A 27337-nucleotide genomic window follows, 5' to 3' on the forward strand; every position below is an offset into this window, starting at 1 on the left:
ATAGATACTTATCATATTCTGATTTTTGTTAGCATTAGTTACGTATTTGAGTAACTACCAGTATCATTCTACCCCAGCCCCCTATCTCACCACATACACATCCTGCTGACAAGTATGACGGTCCGTTCTCAGATGGTGGGGCCTAGCCCTGTTGAGCCTGCAATTGGTAGCATAGAAGGCAGTTCATGAAAATTCAGAATAAATGTATCAGATGCTGAGATGGAAATGCCAGGCTCCTTTCAGGCCCTTAGATATGGCCCATATCATGCTCTGGCGGGGTTTGAGGGATCTGGTGTTAGGGACAGTGCTGTGACAGGGATCCATAAAGCCGTGTTCATAAATGAAAGACCACAAGTTTCCATCCACAACTTACTTTCTCCTGCTTCCCAGGAGTGCCTACGGCAACCTCAGTGTCCTTAGCCACAGAACTAAGTGTCCTAAAGCTGCGAGCTGGCCGAGACCCTCAGGGGACTTCCTGGGAATGTCCAGCCAGTCCTCCTTTGCTTCAGAATCAAGGGATCAAAATTCAACTCAGAGTCCAGCAGGCTGTGGGGATGCAGAGGGGCTTTTCTGGACTCTTCCGCCTGTCCTGGGGCTCCCAACCTCAGCTGGAGACTTTGGGGTACGCTCTGAGTCTGACCCTATGGGGGGTTGAGAGCACCCCAGGTTCCCTGCCCCACTGTCTCACAGACCACGGAGCTCCTTTCTCCCCCAAAGCCTTGTGTCTTTATTCCCAGCCCCCAGCCTGGGTTTCCTTTCATTCTCTGTGTACATGTGTTGCTTCAGTTTGGGCAGGTCAGGGACATGCAAGGCTTCTAATTAGGAATCTGGAGTTTTGTAAGGGACACATGACTGAGCACCAAACATGTATGTATGTATCCCTTACAAGACTGAGGACACCTACAGCGCAATCAGACCTTGTGGGCGATGCTGAAATAGAACTTTTTTTTTTCTTTTTCATTTATTTTTATTAGTTGGAGGCTAATCACTTTACAACATTGTAGTGGGTTTTGTCATACATTGACATGAATCAGCCATGGATTCACATGTATTCCCCATCCTGATCCCCCCTCCCACCTCCCTCTCTACCCGATCCCTCTGGGTCTTCCCAGTGCACCAGGCCCGAGCACTTATCTCATGCATCCCACCTGGGCTGGTGATCTGTTTCATTATAGATAATATACATGTTTTGATGCTGTTCTCTCGAAACATCCCACCCTCGCCTTCTCCCACAGAGTCCAAAAGTCTGTTGTGTACATCTGTGTCTCTTTTTCTGTTTTGCATGTAGGGTTATCATTACCATCTTTCTAAATCCCATATATATGCGTTAGTATACTGTATTGGTCTTTATCTTTCTGGCTTACTTCACTCTGTATAATGGGCTCCAGTTTCATCCATCTTATTAGAACTGATTCAAATGAATTCTTTTTAATGGCTGAGTAATATTCCATGGTGTATATGTACCACAGCTTTCTTATCCATTCATCTGCTGATGGGCATCTAGGTTGCTTCCATGTCCTGGCTATTATAAACAGTGCTGTGATGAACATTGGGGTGCACGTGTCTCTTTCAGATCTGGTTTCCTCGGTGTGTATGCCCAGGAGTGGGTTTGCTGGGTCATATGGCAGTTCTGAAATAGAACTTTTATGCTAAAGAGTATCTGACTCCCTCCACCCCCACCACCACTGCCTTGAGTTCTGTGACAAAAGTCCCATCCCCTCAGGATTACATTAATCTGTAGAGCCCCAGTCTCTGGGAAGGCAGTGGGGGAGAAAAATCTACTTTAGGATGTGTTATTTATGCTGCACCCACACTGTCAGCCCCAGAGCAGGACTTGATGCTGGTGCTTTAAGACCAGTAAGGGGTGTAGGGAGGGAAGGCAAGTGACAGGTGTGTATGCTGTCTCTCTTCCAGACTTGTGCTTTTCTATCCAAGTGGTGCTAGTGGTAAAGAATCCACCTGTTAATGCAGAAGATGCAAGAGACCTGGGTTCGATCCCTGGGTTGGGAACATCCCCTAGAGTAGAAAATGGCAACCCACTCCAGTATTCTTGCCTGGGAAATCCCATGGACAGAGGAGCCTGGTGGGCTGCAGTCCCTGGGGTTGCAAAGAGTAGGACATGACTGAGCACCAAACATGTATGTATGTATCATAAAGTGTTCTCTGCAAGTGGTGAATCTGAAGTAGAGTAGGATTAAAATCAGGTGAGATATGTATATAAATGGAATATTAAAAAGGCACAGCAAATGTCAGCCTTGTCTGCAGTGACCTCTGCCATGATGAGTGGCAGGGCTTCGCATGTAATGATGCATCTCTGAGTGGTTTTAGATTAGATCTTTCCCTCATGTGCTGCCCTCCACAAAATGGCAAGCCCCAGGGCAGGTTGGCACACTTTGGGGGCCAAAGATGAGGTAGGCACTTCTCACTCTGGCCTGAATCTTCTCCAACTTACTGCTTATGTCTGGGCATCAACGCCTTCTGTGTTTTTGTCAGAGGCAACCAGGCAGGCCTGTAGAGTTAGAAAAAAACAAAATAGGATGGGAACAAAAATATCCAACTTAAAATAGGTAATAATCCTGGCTGCATGTTAAGGCAGCTATTTATAAGAGTGGAAAAAGCAAGGATGTGTGACCTTGACAGATTATGCAACCAGTCCTTCCTTTTTTTGTCTGTAGAATGGGTGTCAAAATACCTAGCATATATTGGGACTTCTCTGGAGGTCCAGCGGCTAAGACTCTGCAAGGGACCCTGGTTCAATCCCTCGTCAGGGAACTAAGATCTCACATGCCACAGTTAAGACCTGGTGCAGCTAAATAAATATAAAAAATACCTATCACACAAGGTTAACAAGAATAAATGGTAATGACAGCCATAATTAATTAAGCCTGACTGTGAGTCAAGCATTATTTGAAAGTCTTGACATTACGAAGGTGGGACTATGATTATCCTCACTTTGCAGATGAAGAAAGAAACCCAGAGAGGTTTAGGAAGTGGTAGAGCTGGACTCAAACCTGTGCTATTAATAGTAAAACCACACACAGTAAGAATCCAGGGCAATGAGACAGCTTTATTCAAAGCATGAAACAGATGTCCCAGTGAAATGAAAGATGATTTAGATGACTGTGCACTAATGACAAATTAAGGAACGTTTCATCACATGGTGAGAAACACTTCTTTTCTGAATCTCTTCCAATCTTTCTGATGATGACAATGTTAAAACCTTGGTCAGGTGCTGCTAGGCCTTTATCACTGTCCTAAAGCCTTTCAGTTTCCCTTCTAAACAAAGAGAGCAGGAGGCCGAGGCTTCTGCAAACATCCAGCTCGCATTCAATAAAGATATTTGTTGTCACGTTTGTTTTCATGCCTACCTTCTCTTTATGACAAGGGTTACTGGGTTTTCATTGATAGTAGGCATGTAAAAATCCCTCTGAAGATACGGATTTAAGTACAAAGAGTCTGTCAGCACTAAACATTATCAAGTCAATTTTAGAAGAGGTGGTATTCAGATAAGGCAAAACTAGCCAAGGCTCATGCTTGTGAGTGACTCAGGCATGAGAAATCTTGTGATAGATCGTGAGTAGGTTTCAGCCTGATGCATAGCACGGGCTTCCTACTCAGTGAATGTTAAAGACAGAGGGAAGGGAGGATGCCATGTTGTCTTCTGATCTGGGAACTGGAGAAAAAAGAAATGAGTCCTTGGTAAACTGCAGGAGACAGTCTTTCCCTTGAAATTTTGGGTATGAGTTTAGCTTGTTCTGAAGGTTGATGGATCAAGCAGGGGATGGAGAGAATGAGGTTGGTTTTGGTCTTCAGAGAACCCCGGTGGCTGAGTCTGGTGATGGATTCAGATCTTAGAGTCAGACCCCGAGTTACAACTGGGAGGCTCTAGATGGGGGGAGGGTTTTCCCCAAAGTCACTCAGGTGGAGAGCAGCTTTAATATGGACTGGTGTTTTCATCTGTTTCTAGCCAAGTGCGTCGTCTTCATCTCTTTTCCCAAAATAGTCACCAGGCTTGAACTGGTTCCTAGTAAAACCCAGATGGCTCAGGGATAAGTCCCCATCTCTAGGTGCTCACCACTTCTCAGCACTGCATGAGGTACCCCGAGTTACAGGAACCTTCACGAGGGGAAAAAACAATCGTCTCCAACCTCAAGGATCTGGTAAAGCTCTGCTGTATGATTTTGCCCTTAGATGAGCATCATTTGAGAGGTAAGTAGCCCAGGTTTTCTAGAATAGCATCAGTTAGGAAGGTCCCTCTAGGAGTGATAAACCCTGTATGACTCGGCTTTCACCAGGTTTTGCTTCAGAAACAACAACTCCCAAATCTCTGTGGCTTACAAGCACGGAAGTTTGTTTCTTGTGTCTGTTACATGTTGGTTGCAGGTCAACTGCTGTTAACCACCGTGTTTCCTCCATAAGGGACCCAGGCTGAAGACACAGCCCTCACCTGGGTCATGCTTTTCTCGCAGGAGAGGGAAAAAGCAGTGACGGAATCACCTGGTAGTTCTTGAGGCTTCTGCTAGGAAGAGAAATGTGTTGCTTCTATTCTGTTTTGGTTTGGGCAGACTCCAGAGCAGAATCCAGAATGAGGATTCCAACACGAGTAGTTTATTTGGGAGGGGCAGGAAACACCAGGAGGGAGGGCTGAAGTGGAAGGGCAGCCAAGAGAGGGTGGGTTATCAAGCTCACCACCTCTGTGGGCAATGCTAGTTTAACCCACGGGGAAATCGTGGAGACAGGGCGAATTACGTGCCCTGTTAGCCCTGGAGTCATGTGTCCTGATTTCCTCTCCAGGAATGAAGGACCTGATGTATTTACACATTCAAACCTGCCAGTCATTAGTTGAGGGCTGCTCCTTGCAGAGGGCATTTAATTTCCCAGCGTTTCTGGCACATATGGGTCCAAAGCCCTCAGGCAAAGAGATGCAGATATTGGCAGTTGGGAGTTAGCTGGAACACAATGGAGTGCCAGACGAGTGCTAGCGGTGAGGCTTGGAAAACGGCTGAGACATCTCTCGTTCCACTGACCGAAGTGGAGAGGCATCAGGGATGGAGATAAGCGGTCCCCCCACAGAGGTCCAGCTGTTCTCTGAGGTCTGAGGTGCAGTGTGCAGCAGCCCCTGAGCCCTGATGTACGGGGCGCAGTAAACTCTTGAGTCAAGAGCGTGAGTGATGCTTAATTGAGAACTGCTGGGTAGACTAGGGGCTTCTAGTGGCTCAGATGGTACAGAATCTGCCTGCAATGCAGGACACCGGGCTTGATCCCTGGGTCAGGATGGTCCTCTGAAAAGGGGAATGGCAACCCACTTCAGTTGTGTTGCCTGGAGTATCCCATGGCCAGAGAAGCCTGGCGGGCTACAGACCATGGGGTCGCAAAGAGTCGGACAGGACTGAGCGGCTAACACTTCCACTTTTTGGAAGACTAGGCTGTGTTGACCTTGACAGCGTTGGCATTTGGGGCTGGGTCATTCTTTGCTGTGGAGGGGCTATCCTATGTACCGTAGGATGTTTAGCATCATCCCTGGCCTCCACCCATGAGATGACAGTAACACCTTCCCACCTCCAGTTGGGTCAGCCAAAAATGTCTCCGGATTGCCAAGTGTCCCCTGGGGGACCATAATTGCCCCCCACAGAGAACCACTGATGTAGATCATGCATGCGTTGCTAATTCCCAGAGAACTGGAATAAATTATTAATTCCCAGAGAATTAAATTATAGGTGCCTGGGCGGAGGGGTTCGTAGCCTAGTGGAGGAGACAAATATAAACTCTAAGGATGAGTCACTGTGTTGCGGCACTTTGAAGTATGTAAAGGCAGGAGAACCAGTTCAGGAATGGAGAGAATGCATTCTTTGAAGAGGGAGGATGGGCAAGGAAGGCTGTATAGAGCCAGAGACAGCTGAGTAAGGTTTTGAAGGATGAAGAGGAGTTTTCCAGATAAGTGATACCATGTGTAGAAGTTAAATATAATCTTTGGTGATGGTGGAGACTTGGGGATGCTATAATAATTGATGCTGGAAGTGCTGACTTCAGAGCCTTCTCACGCTCAGGCCAGATTGCAGGACTGTAGTTGAATCAGCTTTACCTTGTGATAACAAGGCATTCTGAGTGCATCTGGACCTGGGTTCCAGCCCTCCTCTGTTCATTCACCAGCTGTGACCTTCTCCGACTCCCTCCTCATTTTCTCATCTGTAAAATGGGTATAACACCTACCTATGGGACTGTCTTGAGGACTAAATCATGCTGTGTCTCTAAATTCTTAACCCTGTATCTGGCATGTAGTATGAGAAGAATAAATGACAGTTAATTATTACCATAAATATTATGAAATAGGCTGACTTTCCATGATAATAGCTAACTTTTATTGAGAGTGTATTCTGCCCCAGGCACCACCACAAGGGCCTGTCTGTATTAACCTTTGAGCACGATAGGTATTGTGATTGCTCTCTCCATTTTACATGGAAGAGGACGAAGCACAGAGTAATTGGTACGGTGGGTGAATGATACTCAAAATGCCAGCCGACGTCTGAACAACCAGTCTCTTTGCTGGATGGTTTAGTACTTAGCATTTCTCCTTAACTTTTTGAAAAGAAATCAAGGGCTTGGTTATAAAGTTATTTTCACCAAAGTTTTAGAGGCAGTGTAGCAACTTTTGAATAAATGAACTTTTCTCACTGTTGACTGAAGGTCCTTAATGCAGTTATAGAATATTAATAAGAAGATGAGTGAGCCGAGACTTATTTTTAACCACAGCATCTGAGCTGGCCTTTCACTGCTAGTCTATTGGGGTAGATGATGAATCACCCAACGCTGACCCCTTCCAGAAATGTCTGTGAGAGGAAACAAGGGGAAACTTTCAGCTATTTAACTCTGCCCCCAGCCCCCAACCCCACCGCACCACCAGGCTATTAAAAGAAAAGCTGAAAGTGTGTTTGTCAGCCTCCTGGATTCCAGGTCCAGAACAGGAGGAGATGTGTCTCTTCTCCCTCTGTGACCGGGACACACATGGTGTTCTGGGTATTACAGGAGGAGAATGTGTTCCAAGGACTGCTTTTAAACCCAGCCCCACTCCATGTGCCCGCAATGGGAACCACCGCAGGGTCCCAGTGTCTGGGGGAGCACCCTTCTTCTGCTGTACCCTTGTTTCTGGCTAAGCCCTCAGATTTGATGGCCTCTCCTTGTAGGAACAGAAAATGCAGCTCAGTCAGGGCCTGGACCTGGTCTGCCATACGTAGCTCTGTGTCCTGAGCCCATTGGAGGCGCTCCAACAAGAAAGAGTCAGTGAATGAAAGGTGTGGGTGCTCCTTCCTTCCCAATACCACCCGTCACGTGCCTAGACTACACCTGAGTTTCTCCCATCTTGGGCTCAGGTTGAGATTCCAGTCCTTGCCAGCCACGTGTTCTGGGGTAAATTACTTCCCCTCTTTATGCCCCGTCAGTAAGGTGGAACGTGTGTGTTCTCAGTCCTGTCTGACTCTTTGCAACCCCATGGACTGTAGCCAGCCAGGCTCCTCTGTCCATGGAATTTTCCAGGCAAGAATACTGGAGTGGGTTGCCATTTCCTTCTCCAGGGTATCTTCTTGACCCAGGGATTGAACTTGTGTCTCTTATATCTCCTGTACTGACAGGCAGATTCCTTACTGCTGGCGCCACCTGGGAAGCCCATCGGTAAGGTGGAGGGAATAATAATTCCATGCAGAAGGAGGCTGGAAGAAGTCAGTCTAAAGAACCTGGCTCGTAGAAAGTACTCAGTGGTAGTTCTTTTGCTTATCATTTCGAGATGGAGCTGGATCCGTTGGAGGTATCCCTCGGGTGGGGGAGAGGGATTGGCATCCTAGAATTCCACAATCCTTCCCTTGGAGGGATCGTAAGGTGCCCTCGGGTTCTGTATTCCAAATGATGTTTGAAACCCTTTGGTCAGCCCATGTTTTCCAAAGGACAAAAACCATGGCAGCCTAGATAAAGAGGCGTCTGCAGCAGCTTTGCTCTCGTTAGCTGTGGCCCAGGCTCCAGCTGGCCCCCTTTCCTAGCTGCCACGAAGCATCTGCTGTCTGCCTCCTATTCAGACGTCCGTGGGTGGGTGGCAACCCTAGAACTTTCTGGGCCAGATGTGAATGCGGCTCAGACTGTGCCCGACTAGGTGATTAGCTGGTTGTTTTCTCTGCACAACACTCCCCAAAATGTTTTTACTCTCCATGCCTCACCCACAGCCATTGCTGCCTCCTCCACTTTCTATTCTTTCTTGAATATGCATGCTTCAGACTACCCCTTCTCTAAGAGACAGTCAGCCCCTCCAGGGAGAGGCAGGGTCATGTAGTGGGTCCGGGCTCAGGCTCAGAAGTTCAAACTTGGAGGGTGTGGATCCCAACTCTGCTGTGGAGCTGCTGTGTGAACTCAGGCAAGTTACTCAGCTTCTTTGTGCCTTCTCTTGGTCTATAAATGAAAATAATAGCAGTGCCTACTTGACAGGGTCTTTGAGAAATTTAAACAAGCCAAGCTCATGTAAAGCACATAGAATGTGCTTTGACATATGGTGAGTCTTCAGTGAAGCTTAGCTAATGTCAAGATCTTACAGTAACAAGTGGTAGCAAAAGAGGATGGTGATGCTTCAACCATAAGAGCTTCCATGTAATCAGGCTGCCGAGGGGATCTGGGATCGAAAATCCAGCTGGCTGTGGACTTGCCACGAATTCTTTAAAAAAATTTTTTTCTTTCTTTTTTTATTGACTGTGTTGAATCTTAGTTGTGGTGCATGGACTTAGTCGCCCTGTGACAAGTAGAATCTTCCCGGACCTGGGATCAGGTCCCCTGCATTGCAAGGCGGATTCTTTACCACTGGGCCACCAGGAAATTCCTTGCCATGGATTCTAATGGCAACTCTCAATAGTGAAATTATTCAAAGGAACTTAAGGGCTCATGAATTGAAAGTGTTAATTACTCAGCTGTGTCCGACTCTTTGCGAACCCATGGACTATAACCTGCCAGGCTCCTCTGTCTAAGGAATTCTCCAGGCAAGAATACTGGAGTGGGTTGCCATTCTTTTCTCCAGGGGATCTTCCTGACCCAGAGATTGAACCCAGGTCTCCTGCATTGCAGGCAGATTCTTTACTGTCTGAGCCATAGTAAAGCCCCTGGGGAAGCCCAAGGGCTCATAAAGGCAATGGCTATTGTGCTTCTGTAACCTGATGAATCCAGGTTAAATGTCAGGGAGCGAGGCTGCCAGGGAATGCGTAGTTAATGATCACAGCGGGTGTAAGGCTAGTAATGGAGGAATGAGAGTAAGGGCCAAGGAAGAATGGTGTGGTAACAGTGACTGTGGCTCGCCAGCTAGCTGCTGGGCTCACTGGGTCAAAAGTCACAAAACCCTGATAGGAAAAAGGTGTAGTTCTTGCTTATGGAAAGGACAGGGACATCAGAGGTCTAAGATGATCCTATCCAGTTCTCTAACTCCAGTAATTACACAATGTTCAAACAAACACTTACTGACCTTGGCGCTTTTCAGCCAAATGATACACTCAATAGGACAGTTTGTTACTTCTGTAACGTCAGAACACTGGCTAGGTAAACTTTAAAGCACCTGACAGATCTTCCTTCAAGGTACAACAGCACCAAGATGAAAGACAGAGCTCATGCCCGTGCTACGGGGCCACCACGTTCCTGGAGACGAGAGGACGGTCAGGTCAGAAGTCTTGGGATGGGGTGGGGCTGGGCTGTGCGGGGCGATGAGAAGCGAAGAATCACTTTATATTCCTGGAGGAAAAAGAGATATGAAAAGTGGAACAATGGGTTATTATAGCACACTCACTGGAGCCTGTTTTGGTATCTGGCAAAGACACTTGCTTTTCCCAGGGGTTGAGGTAATGTGTGCTTCCTTCTGTGAACCAAGTCTTTCCTGGGAAAGTAGAGGTGTCAAGAAAGAAGGAGTAAAAATTGGGAAATATAGTCTGTTCATCAGAAAATAGCTGGTTCTGAAATGTTTGATACTGGTGAAGAAAATCTGTGGTCCCTCTACCCTGATGCCTAACGATGAACCAGGGGCATGGTTCCCTTCCCGATGAGTATGTGTTGAATGAATGAATGAATGATATTCATATGCTTTCATATAGATGTTTTCTCCTTTAGTTGTTGTTGTTTAGTCAGTAAGTCATTTCTGACTCTTTGCAACTCTGTGGACTGTAGCCCACCAGGCTCCTCTGTCCATGGATTACTGCTTAAATAGCATATTAATAAGGTGTTTAGTGATGACTTGGAAAAAATGTGCCTTGTACTGAAATCGTTGTCTGTGATTGCATCTTGAAGAACTTAAGCACCCAGATGTGAGACGTAGTCCTTAATGAGGATGTCACCCGCATTCAATCCCAGACTCTTTCTAGAGGTTTGAATGTTAGCATTTTCAGCAATCATTGCTGAAGGAATTGGTCCATATAAAAGCCTGTGCATCTCAGTTCAGTTCAGTTCAGTTCAGTTGCTCAGTCATGTCTGACTCTTTGTGACCCCATGAATCGCAGCACGCCAGGCCTCCCTGTCCATCACAAACTCCCAGAGTTTACTCAAACTCATGTCCATCGAGTCAGTGATGCCATCCAGCCATCTCATCCTCTGTCGTCCCCTTCTCCTCCTGCCCCCAATCCCTCCCAGCATCAGGGTCTTTTCCAATGAGTCAACTCTTCGCATGAGGTGGCCAAAGTATTGGAGTTTCAGCTTCAGCATCAGTCCTTCCAGTGAACACCCAGGACTGATCTCCTTTAGGGTGGACTGGTTGGATCTCCTTGCAGTCCAAGTGACTCTCAAGAGTCTTCTCCAACACCGTAGTTCAAAAGCATCAATTCTTTAGCACTCAGCTTTCTTCACAGTCCAACTCTCACATCCATACATGACCACTGGAAAAACCATAGTCTTGACTTGAGGGACCTTTGTTGGCAAAGTAATGTCTCTGCTTTTTAATATGCTGTCTAAGTTGGTCATAACTTTCCTTCCAAGCATCTCAGCTCAGCTGTTTACTTGGTGTGTGATAACTGTATTTCCCTGTGCAAGCAAGTACCCGGTACGATTTCATTAAGACTGTGTTGTCAGTTAACCCTGCTGCAAAAGCTCTTCAGTCCAAAGATTTAAAGTGTTTAAATGGTGTTGCTCTGTGACCTGAACTTGGTGTGATGGAAAAGCCAGCGGGCTTGGTTTTCATGTTGGAAAGACACTTTCTGATATTGCTAAATGCATAAGGTATTTGGTTCAATGTTGTACTCTGGGACCCTGGTAGCATTTCTTATCTCTCTTGCAACACAAAGTGTAGGTGTTACAAAGACCACCAACTCCTCCTGTCATTTTTCCTCTTCAAATCACTCCTTTTCAATTCCCTCCATAATCGGGAAGAAATGGCTGTGGTTCATTTGTTAAGTCTGTTGAGTGTTTGTTATCAGTTTGGGGCTCACTTTTAGGGTTTCCTAGAATTGGGATGGTTCTCAAACACTCTGTCCTTTTATACATTGATTTGTGTTTTCAGAAGCCCAAAACGATGTTTTAAAAAGTCTAATGAAGAAGTAACTGCTGATAGCCCTAATTCGGGAAATCAAAAAGAAGAGATCAGTGTGGAAAGGTTGGATTTTGAGCAAGGACTCTCTGTATGTTTTTGACACCACCAAGTTGTGAAAAACCTAATGATTTTCATTTTTTACATTAATTTAAATGATTTATTCTGTTCATATTTTGGCTTATTTCTCCTCACTACTTTAAACTAATTTCTTAAAGTTCATTTGCTCATAGTTTCATTTTTTATAAAGGATATTAATCTTATGATTATAAAAGTTCTATATGCTTATTATAACCAATGGTTAAAAATTTTTTAAGTATAAATAAGGGAGCAGAATCACCTGCAATTCCTTCAACCAGAGATAATCGCTATTCAAATGTATCTTTTTCCTTCAACCAGAGATAATCGCTATTCAAATGTATCTTTTTCTAGTCATAATGTAGGGTAATATTTGGGACCATGTTTTATATCTTCAGTCTTATATCTGTTTTTTAGATTATCCCCCTCCATTATTTTTTTCTTTAAGAAAAGGAACTCAAATCATACTGTAAATTCCTGTTCTAAAGTCCCTTCTACTCCTAGTGATTATTCTTAAGTCCATCATGTCTTGTGTGGGCTGTGAGGGGCCTGCTCTATGTCCAGCTGCATGGACAGGCATTAGGTTGACAAATGGAAACACGGATAAGAAATTGCATCTTTTAATGGCTCTGTCATACTTCACTACTTCTGTGGCATTGTTTGCTTAACCTTTCAGAGAGAATGAACTGAGTTGTTTCTAATTTTCTTATTATCTAAAGAGTGCTACAAATAATCATCTTTGTCTGAATTGAATTTATTTTTCTTGGACATTGTTCCCAAGATGGGGTTACCAGGCCCATGAATATAAACAGACTTATAATACTTGTTACCTCTTTACAGTATTACTTAATCCAATTGATACTGCCACCTGTGATGTCCAAATGTACTTGTTTGCAGAAAGCCCACTCCTGTCCAATTTAAGTCATTATATTTGTTGGGTTTCTCTGGTGACTCAGTGGTAAAGAACCCGCCTGCCAATGCAGGAGACCCGGGCTCGATCTCTGGAGTCAGGAAAATCCCCTGGAAAAGGGAATGGTGACCTACTCCAGGATTCTTGCCTGGGAAATCCGATGGACAGAGGAACCTGGCAGACTGCAGTCCGTGGGATCTCAAAAGAGTCAGACACGACTGAGTGACTACACAACAACAATTTATATTTGCTGCCTTAATAGGGACCTAAAATTAAGCGAAACATGTTTGAATTTACTTTTTGAAACTCTTACCTTTTTGTCACCAGAGGTACATAATAATGCTTGCCAAAAATGTGAAATGAGCTTGTTAAGTATTACCTAAACAGTACTTTAAAACATATAATGTATTATTAAAAGGTTAGCTTCTACTAAGTAATAAAATTAACATAAGGACTTAATGTTTGGGAAAAGTTCTGAAAGAAAAGACTCGCTTCCATCTTGATTTTCCTTCATTTTTCTTTATCTTCTCACCAAATTCTCAGGAATTTTACCACGCTCAATGCCATTCACCTACTTGCCCTAAATGTTTCAAGCAAGCCTAAGCAATAAGAGAAAAGTGATATTCTAGACCTTCAGAACCAATTTCCTTTCAAGTGCTGCAGAAGCGTCCTTGGATTTCCTTGCCTAGAAAAGAAAAAATGCCGTGTGTTCTTGACCCAAAGTAGCTGTCTTGGAATGCACCCCTCTCTACTCAAATCCGAACCAAAGGCATTCTGCCCAGAACTCCGGGTGAGCCGTAGTCACTGCCTGGAGTCTTAATCTTAGCAAACACACAGCCATAACATTTGGCTAGAGAAGCACGTAAACATGAGTGGGTTCTCTCCAAATGAACCTTTGTACTCTCCAGGGACACCAGGGGAGTGGAAGATCTTATCCCTGTCCATTTACAAGACAAAGCAACACAAGCCCCTAATATCCTTGTTAAAAATCAATTAGTAATATTGTATGGGTTGATTATAGGTTTGTGAGTATGAGTTTGGAAAAAAAGTTACAGGCTCCCTCATTTTAGTCTACTTGATGGCGCTGAACCATCAAGTTGAATTCAAGAACATCCAAAGTATAAACTGAGTACAAGGCTCTGGAGGCTTTATTTTTTTTTTTTTTTTTTTTTTTTTTTGACTTTTTTTTTTTTTTATTTTATTATTATTTTTTTTTTAATTTTATTTTATTAGTTGGAGGCCAATTATTTCACAACATTTCAGTGGGTTTTGTCATACATTGACACGAATCAGCCATTGAGTTACACGTATTCCCCATCCCGATCCCCCCTCCCACCTCCCTCTCCACCCGACTCCCCTGGGTCCTCCCAGTGCACCAGGCCTGAGCACTCGTCTCATGCATCCCACCTGGGCTAGTGATCTGATTCACCATAGATAATATACATGCTGTTCTTTTGAAACATCCCACCCTCACCTTCTCCCACGGAGTTCAAAAGTCTGTTCTGTACTTCTGTGTTTCTTTTTCTGTTTTGCATATAGGGTTATCGTTACCATCTTTCTAAATTCCGTATATATGTGTTAGTATGCTGTAATGTTCTTTATCTTTCTGGCTTACTTCACTCTGTATAATGGGCTCCAGTTTCGTCCATCTCATTAGAACTGATTCAAATGAATTCCTTTTAACGGCTGAGTAATATTCCATGGTGTATATGTACCACAGCTTCCTTATCCATTCATCTGCGGATGGGCATCTAGGCTGCTTCCATGTCCTGGCTATTATAAACAGTGCTGCGATGAACATTGGGGTGCACGTGTCTCTTTCAGATCTGGTTTCCTCGGTGTGTATGCCCAGAAGTGGTATTGCTGGGTCATATGGCAGTTCTATTTCCAGTTTTTTAAGAAATCTCCACACTGTTTTCCATAGTGGCTGTACTAGTTTGCATTCCCACCAACAGTGTAAGAGGGTTCCCTTTTCTCCACACCCTCTCCTCTGGAGGCTTTAGAATCACCATGACTGGATGTCTTACAATTCACTCAGAAAACCAAAACAACGGCCGTGCGTTTCACATGATTACTTTCACGTGATTATCTTACTTAACATCTAAAGAGAAAAAACAGCTCTGTAGTGGGCAGTGCCATGATCATCCCCTGCCACTCCCTGTCTGAGCGAACCGAGCAGTTACCTTACCATGTCCAGTGAGATAGTCAGCCAAGGTGCTGAGTCAGTCTGTCACTGCCCTCGCTCACTCCAGTCACGTGTTGACCAGTCCCCGCTGACCTGCAGCACCCATGCAGCCAGACAAGATGGTCAGCAGGCAGGACCCATGGGTGCTGCCCTCCCAGGGAGCCTCTGGACGCCCCCAGGTGCTAACCACAGGAAGTGGTGCCAGTTACGGGAGAGAACAGAAAAGGGGCCGTGGAGATGAAGAGAGTGGAAATGAACAGGAGTGCATTGAGGGCCAAAAGGAGGAGGAGGAGGGCAGCCCACCACGGTTGGTATCATCACAGACCCTCTGGGTACTAGTTGTTTTTCATCTTAAGAATAAAGTCTGTGCTTTGAACTTTTCTTCCAATGAGAGGAAGGACTGTGACTTCCCACTGGGTTAGAGAACCTGCTTCAAGGCAGAAATCCTCTGAAGGCTTGTGTTTTGTCTTTGGCATTCAAGCGCATTTTACACCACCTTCTATCATATCTCTGTGTTTATTTCTATATGTTATATTATTTTAAATTACCATTTAAGTGATTCTAATATGCGATCATTTATGAGTTTTCATTGATTTCAAAACACCACATGGGTGGGGATGGAACTACATTAATTAAAAGGCACATTCCATTTTCAGAAATATTAAAATATGGGGATAAGGTGTACCTTAGAATGAAGACAATTCAGCAAATTCTGAGTAAAATTACTGCTCCCGGAAGCTGTGTCATATTTCTGGTGGGGCTGAGTCTGTTTTCTGGTATGTGTTTGTGTACAGGTGGGGTAGACAAGTACCTTGGCATCTAATGCACAACCTTCGATGTGTTGTGGGGTGTGGGTGGGGAGTGTGTTGGGTTTGGGGCTGAGAGGTGTGAGGAAATGCCCAGTGTCCATTCTGGGTTCTTTTCTGACATTCCTTAGGACAGGGTTCCTAGACCTTGGCAATGTTGGCATTTGGAGCCAGTTAACCCTGTTTTGGGAGATGTTTAGCATCATGCCTGGCTTCTATCCAGGAAGAGAATCCCTTGGCCCTGGTTGTAACAACCAAAAATGTCTACAGATGTTTCAGAATTGCCCCTGCTTAAGAGCCGCTGTGTTAGGGCCAAAGAGAAGCTCCCGAAGCAGTGACACAGAGCCTTTGGCATTTCTGTTCTTGGGAAAGAGTATTGTGGTTAAGAACAAAGTTTCTGAAGTTAGGCTGAGATTCTCAAAACCCACTTACTCTGTCACTTTGGGCAGATAACTGCATTTTGGGGGCCTCAGTTTCTTCACCTGTCAAATGGGGATAAGAGTAGCACCTACCTCTGTGACCTCCCGGGATCGTTGTGGGTATAAAATGCTTGGCAGGACACCTGGAGTAAATGCTTTGGACATATTATCTACCATTACTATCAATGTTGTTATTGTTGCTATTCTTATCATTGCTATTATTATTGTGGATCCTTTGGCCACCCCCACCAGCTGGGATAATCACTGGCCATCTCTTGACTGCAGGCTCCTGCCTGCCGATTGTGTTGATAGGGCTTCTCACTCCCTGATCAAGCTCTTCACTTTTCCTCCTTAGATCCATCCTCTCTCACTGCCTGAATTCTCATTTACTTCTGCCGCGCTGTTTACCATTGCATTAGCCCACTCACTCACCGCCTAATCCTCAGAGTGAAACGTGTCCATTATGTTTATTACAAAGTAAGAGCAACTCAGATATGCAGATGACACCACCCTTATGGCAGAAAGTGAAGAGGAACTAAAAAGCCTCTTGATGAAAGTGAAAGAGGAGAGTGAAAAAGTTGGCTTAAAGCTTAACATTCAGAAAACTAAGATCATGGCATCTGGTCCCATCACATCATGGGAAATAGACGGGGAGACAGTGGAAACAGTGTCAGACTTTATTCTTTTGGGCTCCAAAATCACTGCAGATAGTGACTGCAGCCATGAAATTAAAAGACGCTTGCTCCTTGGAAGGAAAGTTATGATCAACCTGGATAGCATATTAAAAAGCAGAGACATTACTTTGCCAACAAAAGTCCGTCTGGTTAAGGCTATGATTTTTCCAGTGGTCATGTATGGATGTGAGAGTTGAACTATAAAGAAAGCTGAGCGCCGAAAAATTGATGCTTTTGAACTGTGGTGTTGGAGAAGACTCTTGACAGTCCCTGGGACTGCAAGGAAATCCAACCAGTCCATCCTAAAGGAGATCAGTCCTGGGTGTTCATTGGAAGGACTGATGCTGAGGCTGAAACTCCAATACTTTGGCCACCTCACGCGAAGGGAAGACTCATTGGAAAAGACCCTGATGCTGGGAGGGCTTGGTGGCAGGAGGAGAAGAGGACGATAGAGGATGAGATGGCTGGATGGCATCACCGACTCGATGGGCTTGAGTTTGAGTAAACTCTGGGAGTTTGTGATGGACAGGGAGGCCTGGTGTGCTGCGATTCATGGGGTCGCAAAGAGTCGGACACGACTGAGTGATTGAACTGAACTGAACTGAAGAGCAGCTCTTGTTCTCCCTCCTTCCCTCTCTCCTCTCTCTCTCTCTGTCTCAGGTTTGGTATAGCTCACTCTGAGTTATTTTGTAAATCTAGATGGAGATGATGCTATTAGGAAGAGAAAGAGGAAAAATTGTGCCAGTCCTTTGGAGAAGCAAGCAGGAACCTGGCTGTTTCCTCAGCCATTGGAATGGCTTCTAGAAGGACAACCTTGGCACCAGGACAGGATAGAAATGCCTCATCTCTGTGACCTCTGAGGATCGGCCAAGGCAAGAGTGGATAAAGAGCTAACCTGCCCCGCCTGCCAGCCAAAAATAGGCCAACTGCGTCACAGGGCTTTCAGTCATTAAACCTTTCCTCTGCAGAAGGCTGTGGTTCCAACTGGAAAGGGGCCAGGGATGGGTTAAGGTAATTCCCTCACAACCCTGACATTCCTCTCTTTGCGTCAGAGGCAGGCTTGGAAATTGAGTAGTGCTACATGGAGGTGTAAATTCGTAACCAGGAATGATGTATAAGCAGCTAGCTGAGGGAACATGTGCAATGAGTCTACTTATAGATTAACTATTCTTTGTCTTTAAATAATGAAGACCTATTTTTTTGATCAATCAATTTATTTTTTTAACTTTTGTTTCTCACTCTAAAGGTTAATTCATGTTTGTTGTAGAAAGTTTGAATGTAAAAAATCAATAAGAAATTAAAATCCATCCATCATCTTACCATTACAGCCACTGGAAACCTTTTGTGCCTTTTTTTTTCTTTGCATCTTGGTGCAATGTACAGTTTTCCTAAAATTGTGATCATATGCCGTTTTCTGTCTTTTCATTTTGAAAGTACACCCAAAGTACTCACAATGATACTGTATCTCAGATTCAATTAAAGTGTTAGCCGCCCAGTCATGTCCAACTCTTTGTGACCCCATGGGCTGTAGTCCACCAGGCTCCTCTGTCCATGGAATTCTCCAGGCAAGAATACTGGAGTAGGTTGCTATTCCCTTCTCCAGGGGATCTCCTGACCCAGAGATTGAACCTGGATACTAGATCTCATGAGGTCATTAAATATATTACTTGAGAACCAGATGGATTTTGGCTTGTTAACCTCCTCTTGACTGGGCTGAGTGTCCATGTTGGTAGGAAGAGGCTCTGGTCTGGAGTGTTCTTCAGACTCCACAGTCCCAAGAGGAACTGATGTGCCATCTGTGGGAGCAGAGACATGCTGGTCATTCAGGGAGGTGGGGAAGGAATGTGAGGCTGCCCAGCTGCCCTGGAGAAGGCGTGGCAGAGGGAGTGGAGCGTGGGCTCCTAAGGAAAGCACTTCGGGGTTGTATTCTGTCTCTGCCACCAATCAGTTGCCTGACTTTGATTAACCCATCTCACCCTCTAAACCTCAGTATTCCCATCTATAGAATGGAACTAATGATTGTGTCTGCTTCTTTAGATTACTGGGGATAGTACCTGACAGTGTGGGTACACAGTAGTGATCATTAGTATGCTATCATGATTAATTCCCCAAATGAAGACTGGGTCAGCTGACTCCATCCTATGAGGATAGTGGGTAGATGGGTTCACCCTTTAAGAAAATGTCTAAAAGAATATAAAAATGTGGATAGGATTTAGTATGTTCTCCCAGAAGGGAGGTGCAGTCAAAATATAGAGTGGTCCAAAGAATGGAATTAGGGCTCCTTCCATTATGCTTTTGAGGCCATTAGTGGAGATGCTTCCAATGCCTGCTAGGAGGTCAGCCACCCCAGAGTCTGGGTCTAGACCAGGGAGAGTCTCCAACCCCAGCCCGGTGTCTTTCTAATCAGGCTTGATGGAGCAGCTCAGAGTATTTAATACATCATCATCATCAGTTTTGTGGCTGCAGCCACGGTTGTTAGGACCAGGAATTGACACACTGGGATGAAATCTTATCTCCCAGTGCTTTTGTGGAAGGATCCCCAGGTAGTGGGGGTTCAGGTCTGGCTTCAGTCAGGAGCAAGAAAGCATCTGAAATGGTTGGAGAGACCTGGGTTTGAATCCTACTTCTGCAGTAGCTTTAGGACTTTGGGTAAGTTTCACACACTCAGTCTCTCTTTACCTTCTCACTTGATCCAACTTAAACATCTGCACCTTGTGGGTTGATGTTGAGGATTAAAAGAGACAAAGTCTACAACATGCCTAGCACCATACTGGACTTGCTATAGATACTAAAAAATTGTTGATATCATCTTCCACTCCCCACATTCATCAAAATAAAACCAGGAATAAGAGAGTCTCTTGGTTTCTCCATCTGTAAATAAGAAGGGTTGATAAAAATTAATGGCTCACTCAGCCTCTAGGGTTTGGGAAATGTTTGTCTTGTCCTCCGATTGTCAGTCCTAAACATCAGTAGTGAGTTTCCAGTATTTGCTGGCACATCCTGGCAGATAACCATTGAGTGTATACCATGTGCCGGACACTGAACTCAGCCCTTTGCATGGGTCATCCCATTCAGGGACTAAATTCCATAAAGAAGAGAAAAAGAGGCTCAGAGACATTATTAAGAGACTCATTCCAAGTTTCTTAGCTGGTAAGTGGTGGAGGTGGGATTTGTGCCTAAACCCTTTGACAGCAAATAGATCAAGCCAGTCCATCCTAAAGGAAATCATCCCTGAATATTCATTGAAAGGACTGATGCTGAAGCTCCAATACTTTGGCCACCTGACGTGAAGAGCTGACTCACTAGAAAAGACCCAGATGCTGACAAAGATTGAAGGCAGGAGTAGAAGGGGTGGCAGAGGATGAGATGGTTAAATAGCCTTATTGACTCAATGGACGTGAGTTTGAACAAACTCTGGGAGGTAGTGAATGACAGAGAAGCCTGGGCATGCTGCAGTCCATGGGGTCGCAAAAAGTCAGATACAGTGTCGTGACTAAACAACTCTTTACCTCTGGAGACCGTTTTCACAACTAAAGACCTCTGACCCTGTTGGCAAAGATAAGTACAAAACAGGCTAGAATGGCCATTTCAGGAGCTAAATTGAAGCCCCTCTGAACTTGTGGACGAATGTATGGAAAATCTAAGCATTTAAGTCAGCTTCCTTTAAATGCAGATGTCCCATGAACATCAAGTGCTGTTCACGTAACTAGACACGTAACTAGCTAGACACGTTCACGTAGCTAGACACGTAACTTCACTGCAAGGGAGACCAGGACTTTCTCGGGTCCCTGGGTGACTGCTCGGAGTGAAGGAGACTGAAAATCTGGAGGGGAAGGATGTTCCCTAAATTTTCGTTTCCCCACAAAAGGAAGGGAGGAAACGACCAGAGATGAAGAAGACAGCTTCATAGGTTTCAAAACAGAAAACCATCTGAATTATTGATTTACAGGCCCTGGACGTTAGCTGGACAAGGTTTGGTGGTTAGCAGGCTATGTAAATAATCCTTGTTTCTAAGGACTTATAGAAAACTGCCACTTCATCCATCATTTAATTTCTTGTTCTCAGGAATGTTGGCCTTTGATTCCCTTTGTGCTTTGATTCCTTCCTGATTCTTCTTTTTTTTTTAATTTTATTTTTATTTTGTGTATTTATTCTTTTTTTTTTTTTTTTTTTTTGACTGTGCTGGGTCTTCGTTGCTGCGTGCGGGCTTTCTCTAGTTGTGATGTGGTGTGCAGGCTTTTCATTGCGGTGGCTTCTCTTGTTGCAGAACTCAGGCTTTAGAGTGTGGCCTTCAGTAGATATGGCGCACAGGCTTAGTTATCCCACCACATGTGAAATCTTTCTGGACCAGGGATCGAACCCACGTCCTCTGCACTGGCAGATGGATTCTTAACCACTGGACCACCATGGAAGTCTCTGATTCTCCCTTTTAATGTGGCCTTGGTTTTTATCTTTATTTCCATCTGTATAGTGCGCACCGTAATTCTGGCCTCATTCCTCACTCTCTAGGGGCCCCCATTCACATCCTAACTTCCCATTCTGCTCCCTGTTGCTCCCAGATTCACCTCCCACATTGTTCTGCCTGTTCCTGAACCTTGCCTTTCCCAGCCTGCCCCGGGCATTTGCCCTCTGCTTCCTCTGTCTAATGCAGGTCTCCACTTCTCTGTCCCTCTGCAGTGTCTACCTATGGCCTTCCAGGCTCAGCCCATATCCTCCTCCTCTGAGACTCTGTCCCAAACTCTTTCATCCATCCCTTTGTCACTCCGGTTACACTGATGCGTGTGTGCATCTGTTCCTTTGGCAGTTAACCATGTGCTTCCTCTCTTCTCTCTATCTTTTCTCCCCATCTACTCAGGAAGTCTCTAAATGTCTATCTTATTACGGAGACCCCACTACGTACAAGGCACTCTTCTGAGAGCTGAGGGACCGCCAAGAGGAATATCGGGTTTGCTCATCAATAGACACTTGAGGGAAGACACCCCAGAAATGTGTCCATTGGCCTGACTCATGACTGTAAGTTCTTTCACCAACCGTAGGGAAAGCCAAGGCAGGCATGTCTCTGCTTCTGACTTCCCTCATCTCTTCTCTGCAGAAGCAGATGCCTGGGGAGTGCTTTAGTGTGGGCCTGGGTTCACAACCCTGTTCCTAGCGAGGTTGTGCCCATCAACCCCAGAATCCTCCAGCTATGTGAATTCAGCCTCTCCCACGGGGAAACGTCTGGATGCTGCTGGTGGGTTGGGCACTTTCTCTGAATGAGAGTGACCTCAGCTCAACCCAAGTGAAGCCCAGACCATCACAGGGAGTATGGTCCTTGGCAGAGTCAGAATGGAAAGCTGGCTTCAGAGGGAGAGGCGCCTTCTGCCACTTCTGCATGTCCTAAAGCTCACTGCACCCAGCTTCTTTGTTGGCATTATTCTTAGGAATAAGTGAGTGTGATAATTTATTTAATAAACATATGCCAAGTACACCATTCTCTGATGCCCTAGTTCCTCCCTGGCACGAAGATAAATATGACTGTCTTTACTCTAAATGAGTTAACATCTAGGACAGAAGGTATACGCAAATTACTCAGAGAAAAATGGCAAAAATGGGCACTCCTCAGTGTTGTGTGCATGACAGACATTGCTAATCAAGCATAACTCACTCACTTTGAATCTGGATTCAGCTTCAGAGTCCTTCTCAATACATTGTTCTAGGCAGCCACCGTTATTGAATTGGGTATTGGGCGAGAGTCAACTGGCTTGTGATCCATTCTTCTCTTTGTTGTTCAGTAACGAAGTTGTGTCCAACTCTTTGTGACCCCATGGACTGCAGCACACCAGGCTTCCCTGTCCTTCACCATCTCCCGGGGTTTGCTCAGACTCACGTCCATTGAGGCGGTGATGCCACCCAACCATCTCGTCCTTTACTGGCCCCTCCTGCGCTCAGTCTTTCCCAGCATCTTTCCCAGGCTTATTTTCAGTGAGTCGGCTCTTCTCATCAGGTGGCCAAAGTATTGGAGCTTCAGCTTCAGCATCAGTCCTTCCAGTGACTATTCAGGGCTTATTTCCTTTAAGATCGACTGGTTGGATCTCCTTGCTGTCCAAGGGACTCTCAAGAGTCTTCTCCAACACCAGAGTTCGAAAGCATTCTAATCTTTAAGGCAGTCTAAAAGGCCACTGAGATAGAGGGAGAGGACTCATTGTGTTGAGTTACTGTGCCTGTCTGTTTAGTGGAAGTGCTCAAAAGTAACACTGCTTTGGGGGAAACCCCCTAAGATCACATCTTCATGCTTCCCCTGCTCTCTCAAGGCTCCTTTCTGCCCGTGTTTTAAAGGATTCTTCTTCCTCTCTTTCTCCACAGAAGTAGTTGTGAGAGTCAGCTCTCATCCTTTATAACGTCTTTGTTTTTGCCTGTTCTCCCACTTGGAGAGTTAATTGAAGTGGTCAACTCCCAAATCTTTATCTTCAGGTACGTGTTTTTTCCCACAGTCTCCCCTTCTTCCTCTGGCACTGGAGCGCCAGGATAACCGGAGCCTACTTTATCTTCCGTACTCCATCCCCAGCCCCCACCCCTTGCCTCCAGAGCCTCTGCTGGGAGCATCTGGGTCCACGCACGTGGAGTGAGCTTTGGGGCATCCTGCCCCCATGCCTCTCTTCTCTGCCATGTCACATCCTAGCCAGCATCTGAGTCTCAGCTGAACTGTCACTTCACCTGGGAAGTCATCCCCAACTTCTTTATGATTTCCAAAGAGAACCAGGGGCCGAGATTCTTACTATCTTACTCTTTCAGTCATTTGGCAAATAGCTACTAACTGCCTCCTAAGGATCTGCAGTGGAGAAGATGCAAACCTGCCCTCAAGGAGCCTGGAGTCTGGCCACGCTTCTGCTGCTAGTTATTCTTGTTCATATGTCACACCACTGCCGTTAGACCAAACCCCTCATGGCCACTGTGTCCTCACCGTCCTGTGTATGTACCAGATGCTCCATATATCCTGGAGTGGACTGAAAGGTGGCCTCTCTCAAGTTTGATGAATATGTAGTCCTTAGGGCAGCTCAGAAAGGGTGGAGGACTGGAGAAGAAGGAACTTGGAACATAGAGGCTGGACCCCAGAGCATTGCGAGCCGGGGTAGGGATGGACGCCTCGAATGGAAAGCAGTTGTGGTTCAAAGCGTTAAGGACATGGTCTGGGTTTGCATACCAGATTTTCTGCTTAATAACTAAGAAACTTTGGTGAGTAAACTTAACACATTATTGACCAGGGGATTTTTCAGAATCTTGTGGCTGATGGTTTGTTATGTAAGTGAATATTGTTACATCTCCAATCAATAACATTTGGGTAACAAATGTTACGTCTTTGGTCAATAAATTGTTAATTTCTCTGTGCCTCAGTTTTCTCATCTGCACAATGGGTCTTAAAATGTCACCCTTATAGAGTGGTTATGAGGTTTAAATAAGTAAGTGGGTTTAAATGAAAATAAAGCACTGAATACAATGCTTGGTCTACACATTGGCTATTACTTAGACTTTCCTGACAGTGGGATTTACTGGGGATTTTTAAAGTAACTTTCTGTAAACAAAGTGCATATTATTTATGTGATCTGAAAAAACAGACAATAAAACTATTTTTTAAGAGACAAGGAAAGAGTCTGGTGGGTAAGGGGGTCACAGTCATCTCTGCTAGCTCCTGCTCCTTGCCCCATGTGTAGATTTCTCGGTGCTCTGCCTGTTGGGGAGGTAAGTTTCAATCCCGCCATCCTGCCTGTTCTCTTTGGTCCCTCCTTGTCCTAAGAGTTTCACAGTGTGAGGCTCCAGCCTTCCTGGATGCTGTCATGGTTTGCTCCCCAGAGTCGTTTGTTCTCATAACTTGCTTGGAGAACAGAAATGAACTCACCCAAGGGTTCCCTTGCAGAGAGGATTTGCTGAGCAGTGCAGTAGCAGGGATTCCTCAGGACTGGGCAGAGATCTCTGAAAGTGGGAAGGTATATGCAGTGCTGAGCGGAGGAAGGAGGGAGGGCCAGACTGCATTTGCAAAAGCAGGAGCCAAGTCCACACGTTTTATGAAGTGTTTTATGGTGAAGCTATAACTGGAACCCTGCTATTTAGCAAGAATTATGAGGTGTGATGGTCTTAACGCTGAGAGTCCTGTGGGAACCTGAGAGAAACTGGCAGGGGAAACAGAGAAGCAGGCATCGTGGAGTGGGTTGCTTGGATTCCTCACGCTACTTGAATCTGCCTATTTATTATTTTTAAAATTACTGTCATTCATTTTTTACTCTGGGACATTCAAAACTCAACTTAAAGACAAACCAGGGATATTTGTCAGTTACCTGCCGTCTCTCTGAAATAGAGTTGCTAAGCCTCATTGAGTGGTTCAATTCTCTTACTACCTTCTAGAGACAAAAAGTGCCTCTGGGTCACTTCCAGCTTAGAGGGCAGGGGAATGGGATCCAATCAGAGTGCCCAGGACCCAGAAGCCCTTGCCATATAGAGAGAGGGCGGTTGTCAGGCCCACAGCTGATCCCGCTCATCACTGCCCCATCCTAATGTCTTAATCCCCCGAGTAGTGGCTCAGTGGTAAAGAATCTGCCCGCCAATGCAGGAGACTCGGGTTTCGATCCCTGGGTTGGGAAGACCCCCTGGAGAAGCAAATGGCTACCCACTCCAGTATTTCTCGCCTGGAGATTTCCATGGATGGGAGCCTGGGGGGCCTACAGTCCATGGGGTCACAAAAAGTCAGACACTACCGAGCACGCACCCACAAGCTGAGGGAAGGGGCTCGCATTCCTTTGGAAATTCACAACCTGCAGGCTGCCTGAAGAAGGGATGTGGTCTCTTCTTTGCCTCTTTTACCACGTGAGGGATGGTGGCCACGACTCAGGCTTTTGGAGCCATGTCCAGAGCAACAATCTTCAGTGGTTGGAGAAGGAACAGAGATTGTTCACCAGGGTCTGTGAGTAAAGGCTTCAGGGGTCTTGGGTTGCAAGGAGAATGTTTCTGTGTGTGCATTTTCAGGGGGAAACGCCTTCAATCACATCAAACGGGATTTGCCTGTCTGTGTGACGGTAAGGAAATCCTCCTTGCTGTTTTCCGAATTTACTACCTCACTCCTGCCTCCGGGCCTTGGCACTTACTGTTTTTATTCTCAGAATGCATTTCCCAGGGTTTCCACATGGCCACCCTGACTTTCTTCAAGTCACTGATCAAATGCGCCCTCCTGACCCACTTACATAAAATAGTCCTCCGTCCCTCTCTGTCGCATTGCATCACTCCATTGTTTTTCCACAGTTCTTTGTGGTATGTACACCGGATGACATTATTTGTTTATGATCTCTCTCTGTGTAAGCCTCTGTGCTGTTCACTGCTCTTTCTGTGGTATGTAGAATATTGCCAAGACCAGAGGAGATGCTCAGTAATGGACGAGCAGATGCTCAGTACCATCTGAATGGATGAGTGAATGAGCAAATTAATATCTTTGATTATATTTGGGTCTCAGATGTAAAATGTATTTTTTTTAAATGACAGAAGATGGAAGCCTGAGTTCTTTTTTAAAAAATTTTTTATTGAAATATAGTTGATCTACAGTTGTGTGCTGGTTTCAGTTTCAGATGCAGGGAAAAGAGGTTCAGGTACACACACATATTTAAAAAACATATATCCTTTTTTTTAGCATTTGTCTCCATTATAGGAGACATTGAGTCTCCTCCATTATTACACTGAGTTATTACAATAATATTACATTATTACATTGAGTCTCTTCCATTGTTATAAGACATTGAGTATAGTTCCCTGTACTATACTGTAGGTCCCCTTTGGCCATCCATTCTATCCACAGTAGTGCGTAGGTCCCAATCCCAAACTCCTAATTTGTCCCTCTCCTGCTCCCCGAACAACCACAAGTCTGCCTTCCATGTCCATGAGTCTATCTCTGTCCCACAAATAAATTCACCTGCATCACTTTTCTAAACTCCACACACAAGCAATACCACACAATCCGTCCCTAGGTGTCTGTCCCACCCCCGCCTCCAGCACTCGGCACACACACACCGCATCTTCTCCATCCATCCATCCAGCTGTCCATCCATCCATCCATCGACACCCAGGCTGCCTTCCTGTGCTGGCCACTGCAGACAGTGCCGCTGTGAACACTGGGGTCTGAGTTATTAGTGGGGCTGCTTCTCAGCCACGTACCTTGTGTCTCAAGCATCTCATCTGGTATGAAATACACATGGGTGCTGCAATGGACGTGTCTGTGTGTGTTTATGTGTCTCAAAATGAAGCAATCAGATCTTGGTGCGCAGATATTATTATTAATTGTTATATTCTGGGGCGCAGATAATGGGTTTCCCGCCTCGGAAAATGGGTTTCCCCTCTTTGAAATGACATTGTAGACACATCGGCATGGTTTTTGTGACTTACCTGAGCCCTTACAATCTGTCAGAGCAGGGCAATGATGAAAGTCCCATTTGCAAGCTGCAGCCCCATCCTAGAATCATTATTAACATTTTCTGGGGGAGATGTCCCAGGGGTTGACCTGAACTGACCAGGACCAGTTTGGGGCTAGTATTTTCTCATACATGAACTCCTATGTGAATGGGATGCAACGGCCTCTGTTACTGACCAAGGGGAAGTGGAACTAAGACTAGGAAAGGAGATTCTGCATTTTCCTCTAATTTTATTTTTTAAAAATAAAAAAAATTAAAATATTTATTTACTTACTTTTGGCTGTGCTAGGCCTCTGTTGCTGCGTGAGGGCTTTCCC

The 27337-nt window shown here is 45.3% G+C and overlaps 1 protein-coding gene across 3 annotated transcripts in view; it reads left to right on the forward strand.

Moving 5' to 3' along the window:
* Window positions 1-9559: 9559 nt before the first annotated feature.
* The window catches only part of SLC1A2 (solute carrier family 1 member 2), a 112038-nt gene continuing 94260 nt past the window's right edge, over window positions 9560-27337 (forward strand). For all 3 annotated transcript variants that reach the window (XM_065943979.1, XM_065943980.1, XM_065943978.1), the window contains exon 1: window positions 9560-9676. In XM_065943979.1, the coding sequence (XP_065800051.1) occupies window positions 9627-9676 (50 nt within the window). In that variant the 5' untranslated portion in view covers window positions 9560-9626. The remainder of the gene's footprint in view (window positions 9677-27337) is intronic.

This window comes from Muntiacus reevesi, chromosome 9, assembly GCF_963930625.1.
Source record: "Muntiacus reevesi chromosome 9, mMunRee1.1, whole genome shotgun sequence".
Lineage (NCBI taxonomy): Eukaryota > Metazoa > Chordata > Mammalia > Artiodactyla > Cervidae > Muntiacus > Muntiacus reevesi.